The 13,489-nt window shown below is 53.1% G+C and overlaps 1 protein-coding gene across 1 annotated transcript in view; it reads left to right on the top strand.

Moving 5' to 3' along the window:
* Positions 1-13,489, top strand: part of ITGB5 (integrin subunit beta 5) — a 125,832-nt gene that overhangs the window by 105,812 nt on the left and 6,531 nt on the right. The window contains exon 11 of the mRNA XM_053564172.1: positions 11,134-11,356. Within this exon, the coding sequence (XP_053420147.1) occupies positions 11,134-11,356 (223 nt within the window). The remainder of the gene's footprint in view (positions 1-11,133; positions 11,357-13,489) is intronic.

Genomic DNA, 13,489 nt, shown 5'->3' with positions numbered 1-13,489 from the left:
TGTAGTGAGACGCCATCTCCTAAAAAAATGAAAAAAAAAAAAAAATAGCCAGGTGCAGTGGCTAATCCTACTACTCTAGGAGGCCGGGACGGGTGAATTGCTTGAGCTCAGGAGTTCAAGACCAGCCTGAGCCATAGTGAGACCCTGTCTCTAAAACTAGCTGGGCATTATGGCAGGCGCCTGTAGTCCCAGCTACTTGTGAGGCTGAGGCAAGAGAGCCCAAGAGTTTGGTTGCTGTGAGCTATGACACCTCTACAGAGGGCAACAAAGTGAGACTGTCTCAACAACAATTAAAAAAAAAAAAAGAAAGAAAAAGAGAAAAATGAGTCAGGTGTGGTATGCATGCTTGTAGTCACAGCTACTCACGAGGCTGAGGCTTGGGCCTTGGAGTTCAAGGCTACAGTGAGTTGTGATTGTGCCACTGCCCTCCAGCCTCGGTCACAGATGGAGACCACGCCTCTTAAAAAAATGCAGTGTCGAGGGAGGAAGCGAGCTGAGCAACAAAACTATGCTCAGTTCAAGGAGGATCAGGAGAGAAGATTCTGGTAAAGATGTAGCAGTAAAAACAAATTCTCTGATAAAACTAGGGGAGGGGTTCGTGCCTCCTAAGTTACCCTGCTGTTTGCATATGACAGGGATAAGGCGGAAGAAAAGAAAGGAAAATAAACAGAAAAGGAAAGCCAGCCCCCCAGCTCCTCCTTGCTGTGCAATCACAGCCACATTTCTCAAACCAACTGTCTGCACTCACTGTCCACCTCTGTCACCTTCCACTCAGCCCTTAACTCAGTCGGGCTCAGCCCAGTGACTCCACCAAAGTAAGTGTTCCCAGGTTCCCAAGGAGCTTGTCTTGATAAACCAAAAAGACGTCAGCCTCCATCTACGGGACTGTGCAGCCTTTGCTGGCTCTGGGGACCATGCCTTCCCTTCCCAGGTCACAGCTTCATGTCTCCTCAACAGGGTCCATTTCCTGGCCACCCATGCAGCGTTGGGCTTGTTTGAGGCTTCACCCTGCCATCTTCTCACCCCAAACTCCCTCCTGAGGGAGTCCCGCCTCAGCCGGCCGGCTCTCAGCTGCTCCTGCACTCCCCGTTGCCACCCGCCCTCTTGTCATCTCCACTTGGACATCTTTTTTTTTTGGAGACAGAGCCTCAAGCTTTCACCCTGGGTAGAGTGCCATGGCATCTTAGCTCACAGCAACCTCCAACTCCTGGGCTTAAGTGATTCTCTTGCCTCAGACTCCCAAGTAGCTGGGACTACAGGCGCCTGCCCCAGTGCCTGGCTATTTTTTTTGGTTACAGCCATCATTGTTGTTTGACGGGCCCGGGCTGGATTCAAACCTGCCAGCTCAGGTGTATGTGGCTGGCGCCTTAGCCACTTGAGCCACAGGCGCCGAGCCAGTCCACTTGGACATCTTAAAAGCGTCTCGATCCCACTGCCTCTCTCACTGAACTCCTGTTCTTCCTCCCAGCCGGCTTCTCTCCTGACTGTCATTCGTTGTGTGTGCCAGAAACCGGAAACCACCCATTCTCCTCCCCTCCTGCATCTGTCCCACAACCTCTTATGTAGTCGGTTGACATTCATCTTACCTTCAGCCCTGCTCTCCATACTGCAGCCAAAGTGGTTGTTTCAAAACAAAAATCTGCTCATGTTCAGCATCTTTTAGAAGCTGTGAGTGGTTCGAAATGGCCAGCGCCTGTCATGTCAGGGACATGGGTCAGAGAAGAGTCTGGAGGGTGGCAGGGGTGTTGGGCTGGGAGCAGCCTTGTCCACTGTGCGCGGTGTAAGGAAGCTGTGTTGCAGGTGATGGGAGTTGCTGAAGGGCTTTCAGCAAAAGAGTAGCTTTGCCTGCTTTACATCTTAGAAAAATGATTGAGGGGGCCACATAGAAACTGGCTTGGAGGAACGGGCGGATCCCAGAACGGAAAATGGACAGAAGAATGCTGCGGTGCCAAGGGGAGGGGAGGCTCTACCCGAGGGAGGGATCGTTTACCATCAGCCTGATTTGGGCCTGAAGGATCAACTCGCCTTTCTTAACTTAGCACTTGGAGCCCTCCCCACAGTCCTCCCTCCCTCCCAGCCAGGCCTCCCCCCACCTGCCTGCACTTCCAACAAGCCTGTGCCTAATCTGGTATCTCCCTCACTTCCCACCAGATGCATCCTCCAGGCTGCCAGCTCCCTCCGTTCATCCACAGATCCACCTCGGATCTCAGGCTAATTTTTGTACCCCAAATGCCATCTCTACTATTTTAAAACTTAACCTGGGGCCTGTCCTAGGTCTCCGGTTCTCCAGCTGTCCCTGTCCTGAATGGTGACATGGCAGCGACAATGGGTCAGCAGTGGAGGTGGCATGGGGCTGGTCTGGTGCACCACCCGATTTTACAGATTAGAAGATGAGCGATTTAATGAGCCAGTCTGATGGGGCTCGGGCACGTTTCCCCCCTACCTCACCCTGTATCCCCTCAAGCATTTATCCTGTGTGTTGTTTTATAATTATTTAGCTCTAAATCAAGACAGGATGGTGCTAGAGAGGCAAGTACTACCTACTAGTTAGGAGTATGGGCTCCTGAGTCCAGCAGATGTGCCTCCGTCCCAGCCCTGCCTCCTGCTGATATGTGACCTTGGAGAGCTTACTTGGCTCCTCTGTGTCTCATTTTCCACGTCTGTGAATATTAGGGTAATAATCGTACCCATGACGTAGGGTCAACAGGAGGGCCAGTGAGAAAATATGTGTGAGTGCTTAGAACGTGCCTGGCTTGTTTTAAGAATTCCATAAAGTTTTACTATTAAGAGATTTTAGTGGCTTGACGTCTCGATGGAATTCTTGAAGGCACTAAATATTACAGTAAATCAGACACTTCTCTAGTGCACATTTGCAAAGGATATCCCAATCCTGTAAGACACAGGCACTATTCCTTTTTAATGGGTGAGGAAACTGGACTGCTGCCCAGAGCCAGCAGCAGCCATGGTGGGTCTGCACAACCGCATGGGCACAGAGCACATCCCCAGCCCAGCAATTCACAGAGTTTTGATGTGGAGTGACAAGGATAGGACAGAGGTGAGCAGAGGAGACCTCCTGCCGGAGCCGGGTTCAAACAAGTGCTGCTTTCTTTGCCAGGGAACCAACAGCCCTTCGGCAAGTTCTCCAGTCAGTAAGTCGCCCTTGGCATGCAAACACTCTGTTTATAGGCTCAGGAAACTCCCAGGCTGGGAAGAGCAGAACTTTGCAAGAGCAACTTCTCTCTTGGTCCTGGAGGGTTATTTAGTTGCTGCTGAATGCCTGGAGCCCAGTGGAGATCCCTCCCGAGGGAGCTGGGAACCAGCCCTGAGCGTTTCAGAAGTCTCCACTCTCTACTCTGCCTGGACCCAAGGCCACTGCGTGGAGGTGAAATAGTGGGATGGGCACATTCCCACAGAGGCCAGGCTCGGAGACACCCTGAGAACACCGGGCAACTCAGCTGAGCAGGGACACACGAGGACGCAGGGAGGGTCCATTATGTAACTCCAATCTGCTAGTCCACAGAGAACCAGGAATTGCGCTTCTTGGGCAGGATTTCCCCTCCCTGTCCAAAGCCCCGCAGGGAGGCCATATCCCTTGCACATGTGTTTGGCCACAGAGAGCCCAGCCCATGTCTGGCTTTGGTGCTGCAGAGAGGGCTGCGTGTTGGCCTGGCATGTGCTTACCAAGGGTGTCTGTGTGGCCACGCCCTGCCCTCCCACTGGGCATCTTGCAGGCGCAGGGCTGGGCTCCATGCTCTCATCCCCGTATCCCTGGCCAGCAGCATCGCAGGGCCCCCGAGTCACACAGCTCCAGTGGCCTGAAGCACGTGCAGCCGCTGAGGTGGTTCACTGCCCTCCTTGTCACAGCAGCTGGAGAGCTCGCCAGGCTCTCACACAGATGTCTGGAACACACAGGAGGCCTGACCCCAAATGGGAAAAGGCCTGGCTGTCCCGCACACCCCTTCTGCCTCTTCTGACCACTTCCTGTTTATAAGCGGCGTGTTCTGAGAAGAGCTGATGAGGAAGGAGGGGCAGGGAGGCTGGGAGAGGGCAGCGGGCCCTGGGGGCTGAGAGGAGGAGGAAGGCACTGAGGGAGACTGTGGGAGCGTCGAGGGACACTGACGGGGGGACAGGGAGACAGGGCGCGAGGAGAGAGAAAGGGGAGCCCTTCCTGTCTCAGTCCCCAGCCCAGGCCTTCCTCAGAAGCCAGAGGGAGGGAAGCTGCTGCTGAGGGGCCAGGGAAGCCACAGTGCCTTCCAGAGTGAGATGGGGGCTGTGAGTGATTCTGGACCAGCTGTGGAGAGACGCTTCGTGCTCTGAGGGTGTGATGTCTGCCTGGCTGTGACCTCCTGCTCCTGAGGTCAGGGAGGAGAGAACCTCTTCTCATTTCTGCCCTGTCCCAAGCTGGCCCCTTCCTTCCCCTGGCCCCACTGCCCTCCAACTAGTCCTTTAGGCTCCCCCATGGCCACCTGGGGCCCCTGCAGACCGGGAGCCGAGCTTGGGGTGAGGTGGGTGGTGGCTGTGTTCCTGGGCCAGAGCTGAGGTTCACATGTGCCCTGCCTCAGAGGTTGAGCTGAGGCCGGGTTTGCTCCCCACACTATTGACTTGAAGTTGTTTCCTGCCACCTCCTAGTGCACCTCAGTAGGGCCCAGGGCCTTTGTGGGGTCAGCTGCCCCGCCACTGCTCTGGGCTGGCGGGACAGCTCCCTCAGGCCCTGAGTGTTTTGCAGGCGGCCGTGGGGGCTTTGTCCTGGGTGTTCCCACGTGCTCCCCTGCCCATCCTCCAAGAAGGTCTGCTCCAGGCTTCCCCTCCCCTCTGCACCCCCACTATGAAGACAACAATGATGAAGTAGCATTTATTCAGCACTTACTGTATGCCAAACTGTTCTAAGTGCTTTCTACAGGTTAAGTGACTTAACTCACCCTATAAGGGAGGTATTTTTATTAGCCCCATTTTAAAATAAGGAAACAGAGATGCAAAGCGGTTAAACATCAGTTACTGCTGGTGAATAGATTCAGGCCAACCCAGGCAATCCGATTCCAGAACCCACGTGGCAACCACTACCGTCTACACCACATTTTCCAAATGGTTCCTTGTGCCCCAGCACTGTTCTCCACCCACCATGTGCCCTGGTGGACAGGCTCCTTGTCAGCTCAGCCCTGTGCAGAAATCCCACCCCTCCTCCTGCAACTGGTGGCCCCACCACCACCCTCAGCAGCTTCTCAGGGATGCCTCAGTCCTTTGCCTTCCAGCCCTGACTCCCCGCCCTCTGGTGAGGCTGTGCCATCCCTCCGCTTGTCCTCCCAGTCACCCCCACTTCCCCAAACACCTCAGTGCCTGCCTCGCCCTCTCCCCAAGTCCCACCGTGCCGGGTGCCTGGACTTACCCTGTAACTAAGCTTTGCAATGTGCTGGTCTCTGAGTTCCTTGAGAACTCGGCCCCAGTGGCATTCACAGCAATTCTAGCTCCCATGTCCGGGGTGCTCCTCATGCCAGAGATGGTGTTAGGGGCTTTAAATGAAACAGTGCTGGTATTTCTGACAACATTCCTGCAAGGGAGACAGGAGAGGAGATGGGGCATCATAGGTGACACAGGGAATGGCGGAGGGAGGATTCCGACTGAGCCCCAGCACCGCCAGCCCTCCATCCCCCTCTCAGCTCCTGGTGCAGCTCATCACCCACAACCTGCACTCCTCCTCCACTCTGGTCTCACCGCCGGGACTCAGAACTCCAGCCTCCCCGTCTGCCACCACCACCCTGCCCCTCCCTCCTCCCCCACTACATCTCTTCTGTTAGTGCTTCAGGGCCTGCCATTCCCTGGGTCCCTCCACTGCTCCCAGAACTTCCTCCTCTTTCTTTTTAATCAGAAGAATGCTGACATGTACGTGTATCCTGTCCCGCAAACCCCCATCCTCCACTGCCTAATCTCCTGTCCCTGCACAACCGGGGAATACATGGACTTACCTGCGCTCCCTATGACCACTTCCTCACCCCCCTGCAGGCTGGAGTCTGTCCTCCCCAGTCTGTGGCCAAACCAGTAGCCTCTGTCACTGTGGGATCTGCCATCCTTGACCTCTGAGGGCCTTGATGCTGAGCCGTCTCAGCCTCTGGCTTCTGGGCTGCTGGTTCCCTGCCCCTCCCCACAGCCCCTTCCCAACCAGCCCACCCTCTGAAAAGCCAGCATGTGATTTTATAAGGGAGGACAAGGGGCCACGTGCTGGCCCACTGCCCACACAATCACTGTTTTGCTGATGGAAAGCTGTTGAATTCCGTAGAGCTGAACTTCTGCATAAATAGGCACATTTACAACTTCCTGTCCATTTAGCTATCAATCATTGTAACAAAGGTCTAATAATAACTTGCACGTGGAGCAGTTCACAGCTTGCCTGGTGCTTCCACATGCCTTCAATACCACTGTCCATGTTGAAATATTTTTGTGTCTGCGCAATATTAAACAGCCATCCTCAAATTCAACTCACTTTGCCAAGGCAGCATTGTACATTGCCTTTGTTTTGATGAGCCTGGCATAGGGCCTCTGGGCATTGTCAGCTGGAATGGCATTCCTGTTTCCCATGACTGGCAATTGATAGGTTATTGGTCCTTGGGACATGGCCAAATGACCCTAGTATTTTAATGACATGTGCTCCTACTAGGGCCCCAGGAGAGGCCAAGGCTGACAAGACAATGTAGGGCATCTCTGAACATGCAGGGTAAGGCCCGACTGCAGGATCTGAGACATTTGGATCAGGGTGAAATGTGATCAGACCCGCATAGTTTTTGACATTCTCTGTGGGTCATTCTTTCTAAAGGAGGGTTGGAAGCTTTAACCAAGATGGCAAGTATTGTTTTCTTTGGAGAGATACAGTCTCACTCTGTTGCCCAGGCTAGATTGCCATGGCCTCAGCCTAGCTCACAGCAGTCTCAAATTCCTGAGTAGCTTCCCGAGTAGCTGGGACTACAGGTGGCCGTCACAACGCCCAGCTAATTTTTCTATTTTTAGTAGAGATGGAGTCTCACTCTTGCTCAGGCTGGTCTTGAACTCTTTTTTTTTTTTTGTAGAGACAGAGTCTCACTTTATGGCCCTCGGTAGAGTGCTGTGGCCTCACACAGCTCACAGCAACCTCCAACTCCTGGGCTTAAGCAATTCTCTTGCCTCAGCCTCCCGAGTAGCTGGGACTACAGGCGCCCGCCACAACGCCCGGCTTCTTTTTTTCTCTTTTGAGACAGAGTCTCACTATGCCACCCACAGTAGAGTACCGTGGTGTCACAGCTTACAGCAACCTCCAACTCTTGGGCTTAAGTGAATCTCTTGCTGGGATTACAGGCACCCACTACAACGCCTGACTATTTTTTTGTTGCAGTTGTCGTCGTTTAGCTGGCCTGGGCTGGGTTCAAACCCGCCAGCTCCAGTGTATGTGACTGGCACCCTACCCACTGAGCTATGGGTGCTGCCTGGTCTTGAACTCTTGAGTTCAAGAGACCTTCCTGCCTTGGCCTCTCACAGTGCTGGGATTATAGGTGTGAGTTTCCACGCCCAGCCTCAAGACAGCAAGTCCTGCCTGTTGGTAGAAGATTCTTGGAGGACTGTGTTGAGGAGGAATCTGAGGTCAAGACCAGGCCCACGATTAGACAGTGTGGAGGAGGACACAGTGGTGTGTGCCACATCCTTGGGGCTTTAAATTATCAGAAAAGCAGAGAACTACCCAGTGCAAACTAAACCGAGATTGTTATGAGAGTCACTGAGGACGTGATTTCCGGTGGTTTCAGCAGTTTCACCCAGTGGGGAGCCTGGGGCTTATTTCTTAGCTTGGCTTGCTAGGACTCTGCTTAGGAGTCATCAAACAGTGGGGGCGGAAAGGCCACATGGCTGAGGGTTTTCGGATGTCCCACGGCCCCTCAGCTGCTCTCACTTGCTCGCCCCTGACTGACAAGCCCTGGATGACTGTGCTCTGTCCTCTCCACAGGCTGCACACTGTGGCTCTTTTATCCTGTGTTGGCTGTGCTCCAGGGTTGTAGAAAGTTTTCAGGAATGGCTGCATCTCTGGCAGTGGGTCCTATTCCTCTCCATGACATCGTAGTGACCTGATGAATCGCAAGTTCCCACTCTCTCTTTGCCCTTGACTCCTCTCTTCTTGAACCATAGCAGCTGGGTTTAATTGCCACCCAACTGTTATGGTGGGAAATACAGAGTAACAGGCCCCTCTGCCTGGAGTGTTGCAGTGGGCACACCTTCCCAGGCAGGTGGCACGGAAAGCAGGTTCACACACGCACACCCACACACACACTTCACCCGAAGCCTGCCTCTTCAACATAATAGTATACTACCTTCTCTCCCAGCCCGTGTCACTGCGGAATGTAGCAGATTATATTTGGATAATTTTGAATTGCTGCCAATAATTAGAGCAGGAAAGAGAACAACACTCACCATCTCAAGCAAGATGGTCCCTGGGGCCTGGCCTGCATGCTGTCTTTGGTGCTTGTGAACACTTTTTGTATTTTGGCTTTATGGGGCGGTGTGATGTACAGCCATCAAAGTGCACTGATGTCTGAAACTCACTTCAAAGTGCATTTTTAAGAACCGCGGATGGACAGGCATGTTATGAAGCATGCGACGTGCTGATGGCAGAGTCGGGGTGCTCACTACCGGATGTGCTGCACATTCTGTCAGCTTCGCTGCATGTTGGGAAATTTTCTTAATAAAATGTTGGAGGTGGAAATTACTCTGACAATGAACCATTTTAATTTAAGCTTGACTGGTGTGGTCCCTAAGGCCGAGAGTGAGGGAGGTGTGTGGACTGGATCCCTTTCAGTCATGAGACCACCTGGGGCGGGGGGGTCCTGCTGCCAAGGCCCCAGACTGGTGCTGGAGCTTGTGCTGCCCGTCCCCAAGTCCCACTGTGCTGCTGTCCTGTGACTGCCACCCAGTGCTGCTTCTCAGCAGTCCAGGCTGCATTCCACAGCCCCCTCTGGCCTGGGTCTGGCTTCCCTTGCCTCTCCTGGAGGGCTTGCCATATGCCCCATGTGTCTGTGAGGCACACAAATTAGCATTTGCTGAGGCTCAGAGTGAGCGGAGAGGCTGTCTGGGCACAGGGCGGGAGGCTTGGCTGTCCAGAAGGCCTCCCTGCCGCCTGCAGGTTCCAGGCACTAGGGAGCAGACAGAGCGCGCAGGGAGTTAAGTGGCGGGTGCAGAGGCTCTCTGGAGTTAGGTCCTGATCTACATTGTGGGTCATCCTCACTGGTGTTCCCAGGGAAGGTGCTGAGATCCAACTTCCAGGGCCACCAGCTCAGGCTTGGAAGAAAAACACAAGGACCTCTCTCCTGGGCGACTCCTCAGGCTCTCCCTGTCCAGGCCCCCACTGGGTTCTTGGTGGTACTGACATCAGCCTTTGCAAAATGGCATTCGAAAGGAAAATGTACTCCAAAAATTGTACAAAGTAGGTTATTTTTGAGACAAGTCTTACTCTGTCACCCCTAGTAGAGTGCTGTGTTGTCATCGTAGCTCACAGCAGCTTCAACTCTTGGGCTCAAGTGATCCTCTTGCCTCAGCCTCTTGAGTAGCTGGGACTATAGGTGCCCGCCACAATGCCCAGCTACTTTTTCTATTTTTAGTACAGATGGGGGTCTCCCTCTTGCTCAGACTGGTCTCAAACTCCCAAGCTCAAGCACTCCACCCACCTGGGCTGCCCAGAGTGGTAGGATTACAGGTATGAGCCACTATGCTTGGCCACAAAGTGGATTTGTAAAAACTAAGTGCCATTTTTAGAACTGCACTCCACCCCTGACAGTGTGCAAAAATGAAGACTCCACTGTCAGGCCCTTCATCCTGGGGGAAGACAGCACTACCCAGGCTTTTCCCAGTCAGTGTCTCACACTCAGACATTCTGTGTGCCCCCACACACACACTTGTGCACTCCCAAACATACTTCCATCCCCTCACACACTCCCGCAAACACACTGTGTCTCTCACACTCACACACCTGCACGATGCCTGTGAGCCAAGTGACAGTCCTGCCCTGGACACCTGCTGAGCTTGGAGGCAGCACCTGGCCCCTGCCCGGTGACTGGCTGTGGTCATCCAGGGTGCCCCTCAGCAGGTTTGCACCTTTTGGTGTAGTCCTAGAAGGCTGAGGATGTGGACCCTGGAATTCAGATCCCAGATTGGGTTGGAGCCTGTGCCTCAGCCTCCTCCTACCTCACAGGGGTGCTGTAGGAATTTGTAAACCCCGAATTTCTGCAGTTAATGCACTTGAGACAGTGCCTGACACATGTGTAGAAAGCACTGGTCAGGGTGAGCTGCTGTCCTCAGCATCTGCTCCTAAATTATCTCTGTCTGGCCTGTGGAAGACATCCCAAGGCCAGAGCAGGAATTCAGCACCTGACTGGGACTAAGAGAAAACAAACATATTAGTTTTCTATTGCGGCTGCAAGAAACTACCATAAATTTAGTGTCTCTAAGCAACGCAGATCTATTCTCTTACAGCCCTGGAGGTCAGAAGCCAGGGCTGGAGTCAAGGGCTTAGCAGGGCTGCACTCCCTCCATCTGTGTCCTTGCCTCGTCCTGCTTCTAGAGCCACATTCCCTGCATTCCTTGGCTCCTGGCCTCTTCCTCTATCTTTAGAGCCAGCAGTGAGCATCTCGCTTCTGTGGTCCCATTTCCTTCTTCCTCTGCAGTGGAACGCCCCCTCTCCCACTCATAAGAGCCCTTGTGATTCCATTTAGGGCCCTCTTAATCCAGGAGCGTCCCCCACCTCAAAATCCTTAACTTACTCTCATCTGTGAAAGTCTCTTCTGCCATGTACGGTAATAGCCACAGGTCTGGGGATTAGGGTGTGAATACAGGTAGGGGCCATTATTTCTATGATTGAGGCAGGAGGAAGCTCTCCTGGGTCCTGGCCCTGTGGCATGACTTAGCCAAGTTCTGGAGGAACTTAGCATCAACCCAGACCCAGCCAGGCCGTACCAGCTGCCAGAGTCCCCCACTGTCCCTCCAGGTCAGCCCAGGTCCTCACCATGTGAGGGCAGAGTCAGTGTCTCCTCTTTGCAGGCTCCCAGTGTCCAGTGCATGGTGGGCACTGGACGGTTACATATTTCTGCATAAAGGCAGGCAGACCTTGACGTGCCACGTGTGTCTTTTTAGGCCATGGTGAGTGTCACTGCGGGGAATGCAAGTGCCATGCAGGTTACATTGGGGACAACTGTAACTGCACAACAGACATCAGCATGTGCCGGGCCAAGGATGGCCAGATCTGCAGCGACCGTGGGCACTGCGTCTGCGGGCAGTGCCAGTGCACGGAGCCAGGAGCCTTTGGGGAGACATGTGAGAAGTGCCCCACCTGCCCTGACGCCTGCAGCACCAAGAGGTAATGGCCCCACTGACAGGTCCCCACCTCCCATCCCAGCCAGGGTTCTCCAGCCGCTCAGCCCTCGGGGCCAGCCAGCCTCTTCTTCCCCTGTCCCGAATCTGCCACCCACCTGGCCTCACTGGGGAGCAGAGTTCTTACTAACCATAACTAATAGTAGCTTTGAAGTTCCGTGGGGATGTTGTAAGAAAACAAGAACAAAACAGAACACAGAAAACACCACTACAATTCTGTCCCTAAACCAGTTTAGAAATTACAGGAGTACAAAGTGAAATGAACTTCAACTGGTGTTGGTACCAAAAACAGCACCTTGTCAGAGCGTTTGGTGCCCTGTGGTGTATTTTCAGAAGGGGATGAAGCATGCGTCCTTTTTCAGATGAATTTGCTCACCCCTATGGGCATCTCCCAAGCAGTGTTTCACAGAGCACCCACGTGGGAAATGGTGCTTTAAGATAAATTGGATAGAAAGGCACCCGACCTAGATAAGGCGCGCCAGAAACAGCTGCAACGGCTTTTGAATTTTCTGCTCCATTTATACAGATAATGGAGCACTGGCCCCGCGCTGCTGCTGAATGCAGCGATGGCCCAGACTTGGGCAGGGCCTGTCCTGACTCAGCCTCGGGCCCCTGTTGCTGTGCTAAGGCGCTTTGCATTCTACCAGGGTGCCCAGAAAAGGGAATTGCTGGATAATGCCACCTGGAAAGCAAGAGTGACATTTACTCTTTCGGTTTGCTGTGGAAATAGCTGTCATCATGATCCATGCTAAGGAGCCAGGCAGGAGGGAACAGGGACACTGATGGTCAGAAACAAATAATGCAAACATCGTTCCTCTTTGGCAAAGGCGTGAAACTGTGTGATTTTTCTCCTGGCGAATTTCCCTTCTGAGCGTCCGGCTCAGGCTGATAATGAAATGAGCTCATGCTCCCTGAGCCCACAGTGGCTGCTGGACAGTCCTTGCTCACAGACATTGCGGGTGCCAGAGCCGCGGGCTGGGCATGTGCCGCGACTAAGCCCGGTGTAGGTAACTGGAAGCCGGCTGCAGGTGGAGAGACAAGACAGACAGGCCAGGGCAGGCGTCCTCAAACTGCGGCTCACGGGCCACATGAAGTGGTATGAATTGTATTAGTTCCCGTTTTGTTTTTTACTTCAAAATAAGATATGTGCAGTGTGCATAGGAATTTGTTGATAGTTTTTTTTTTTTTAAACTATAGTCCGGCCCTCCAGCGGTCTGAGGGACAGTGAATTGGCCCCCTGTTTAAAAAGCTTGAGGATGCCTGGGCCAGGGTTTCATTTTGTTTGATTGGAGGGGGTGGGAGAGAATGAGAAAGAAGAAAACCAGATCCACTTTAGACCCGCTAAGAGTGGACGCAGGTAGGAGGAGAGGGAGAGCGTGTGTCTTACCTCTGGAGCCCAAATAGCTATGGCCGTCTGAGCATGAACCTGGGCCATTAGCAACATGTTGTGCCCAAGGGAGGTGCCCCACCCCCAACACCCGCAGCAGCACCTCTGAGTGTGTGCTTCCCGTCTCCAGGTTTTGGGGGCGTGGGGGCCAAGCTAGGACAACACATGTGGAATCAATAAAAGGTGATGCCACCCTCCGTCTTCCCTTCCTGTGGAACAATGAGGCCATGTAGACTTGGCTTTAGCCAAGTCAGTTAAAAGGCTCAGGGGAAGACGGCCCTTAAAGCATTTATTTCCTAGAAGACACGTATTTGATAATTGATTATCCATTACACAATACCAAAGGAGCGGGGAGGGCAAAGCGAGGCCGCAAGGGAGCTTCACTGTGCCTTCTTACTTGTCTCTCGGCCACACTGACCCTCTGTTTTTGTCATGGCCTAGAGGGAACTTTTTTTTTTTTAAACAAAGTCCTTTTGGTAGTGACTTATATCAGGCTCTTTTTGCCTACTTCCTTCTCTGCTGAGAGTTACCAGGTTTTGAATGTCCTATGTCCCTTTTCCCACTACGGTTACAGGGCAGCCAGTCTCCACTTTCTAGAACAAAATAGACCCTTCACTTTGGGTGAGTGCACACTCAGCACCAGCTGATTTCAATGAACAGGCTTTATGTGAAAAGTCTCTCTAAAAGACTTCTTTTTCCCTTTTTATTTTGAAGGGCAGACTTATTTTAATA

This window comes from Nycticebus coucang, chromosome 16, assembly GCF_027406575.1.
Source record: "Nycticebus coucang isolate mNycCou1 chromosome 16, mNycCou1.pri, whole genome shotgun sequence".
Lineage (NCBI taxonomy): Eukaryota > Metazoa > Chordata > Mammalia > Primates > Lorisidae > Nycticebus > Nycticebus coucang.
Note: the sequence above shows the minus strand (reverse complement) of the source record. Positions and strands in the feature narration are given on the sequence as shown.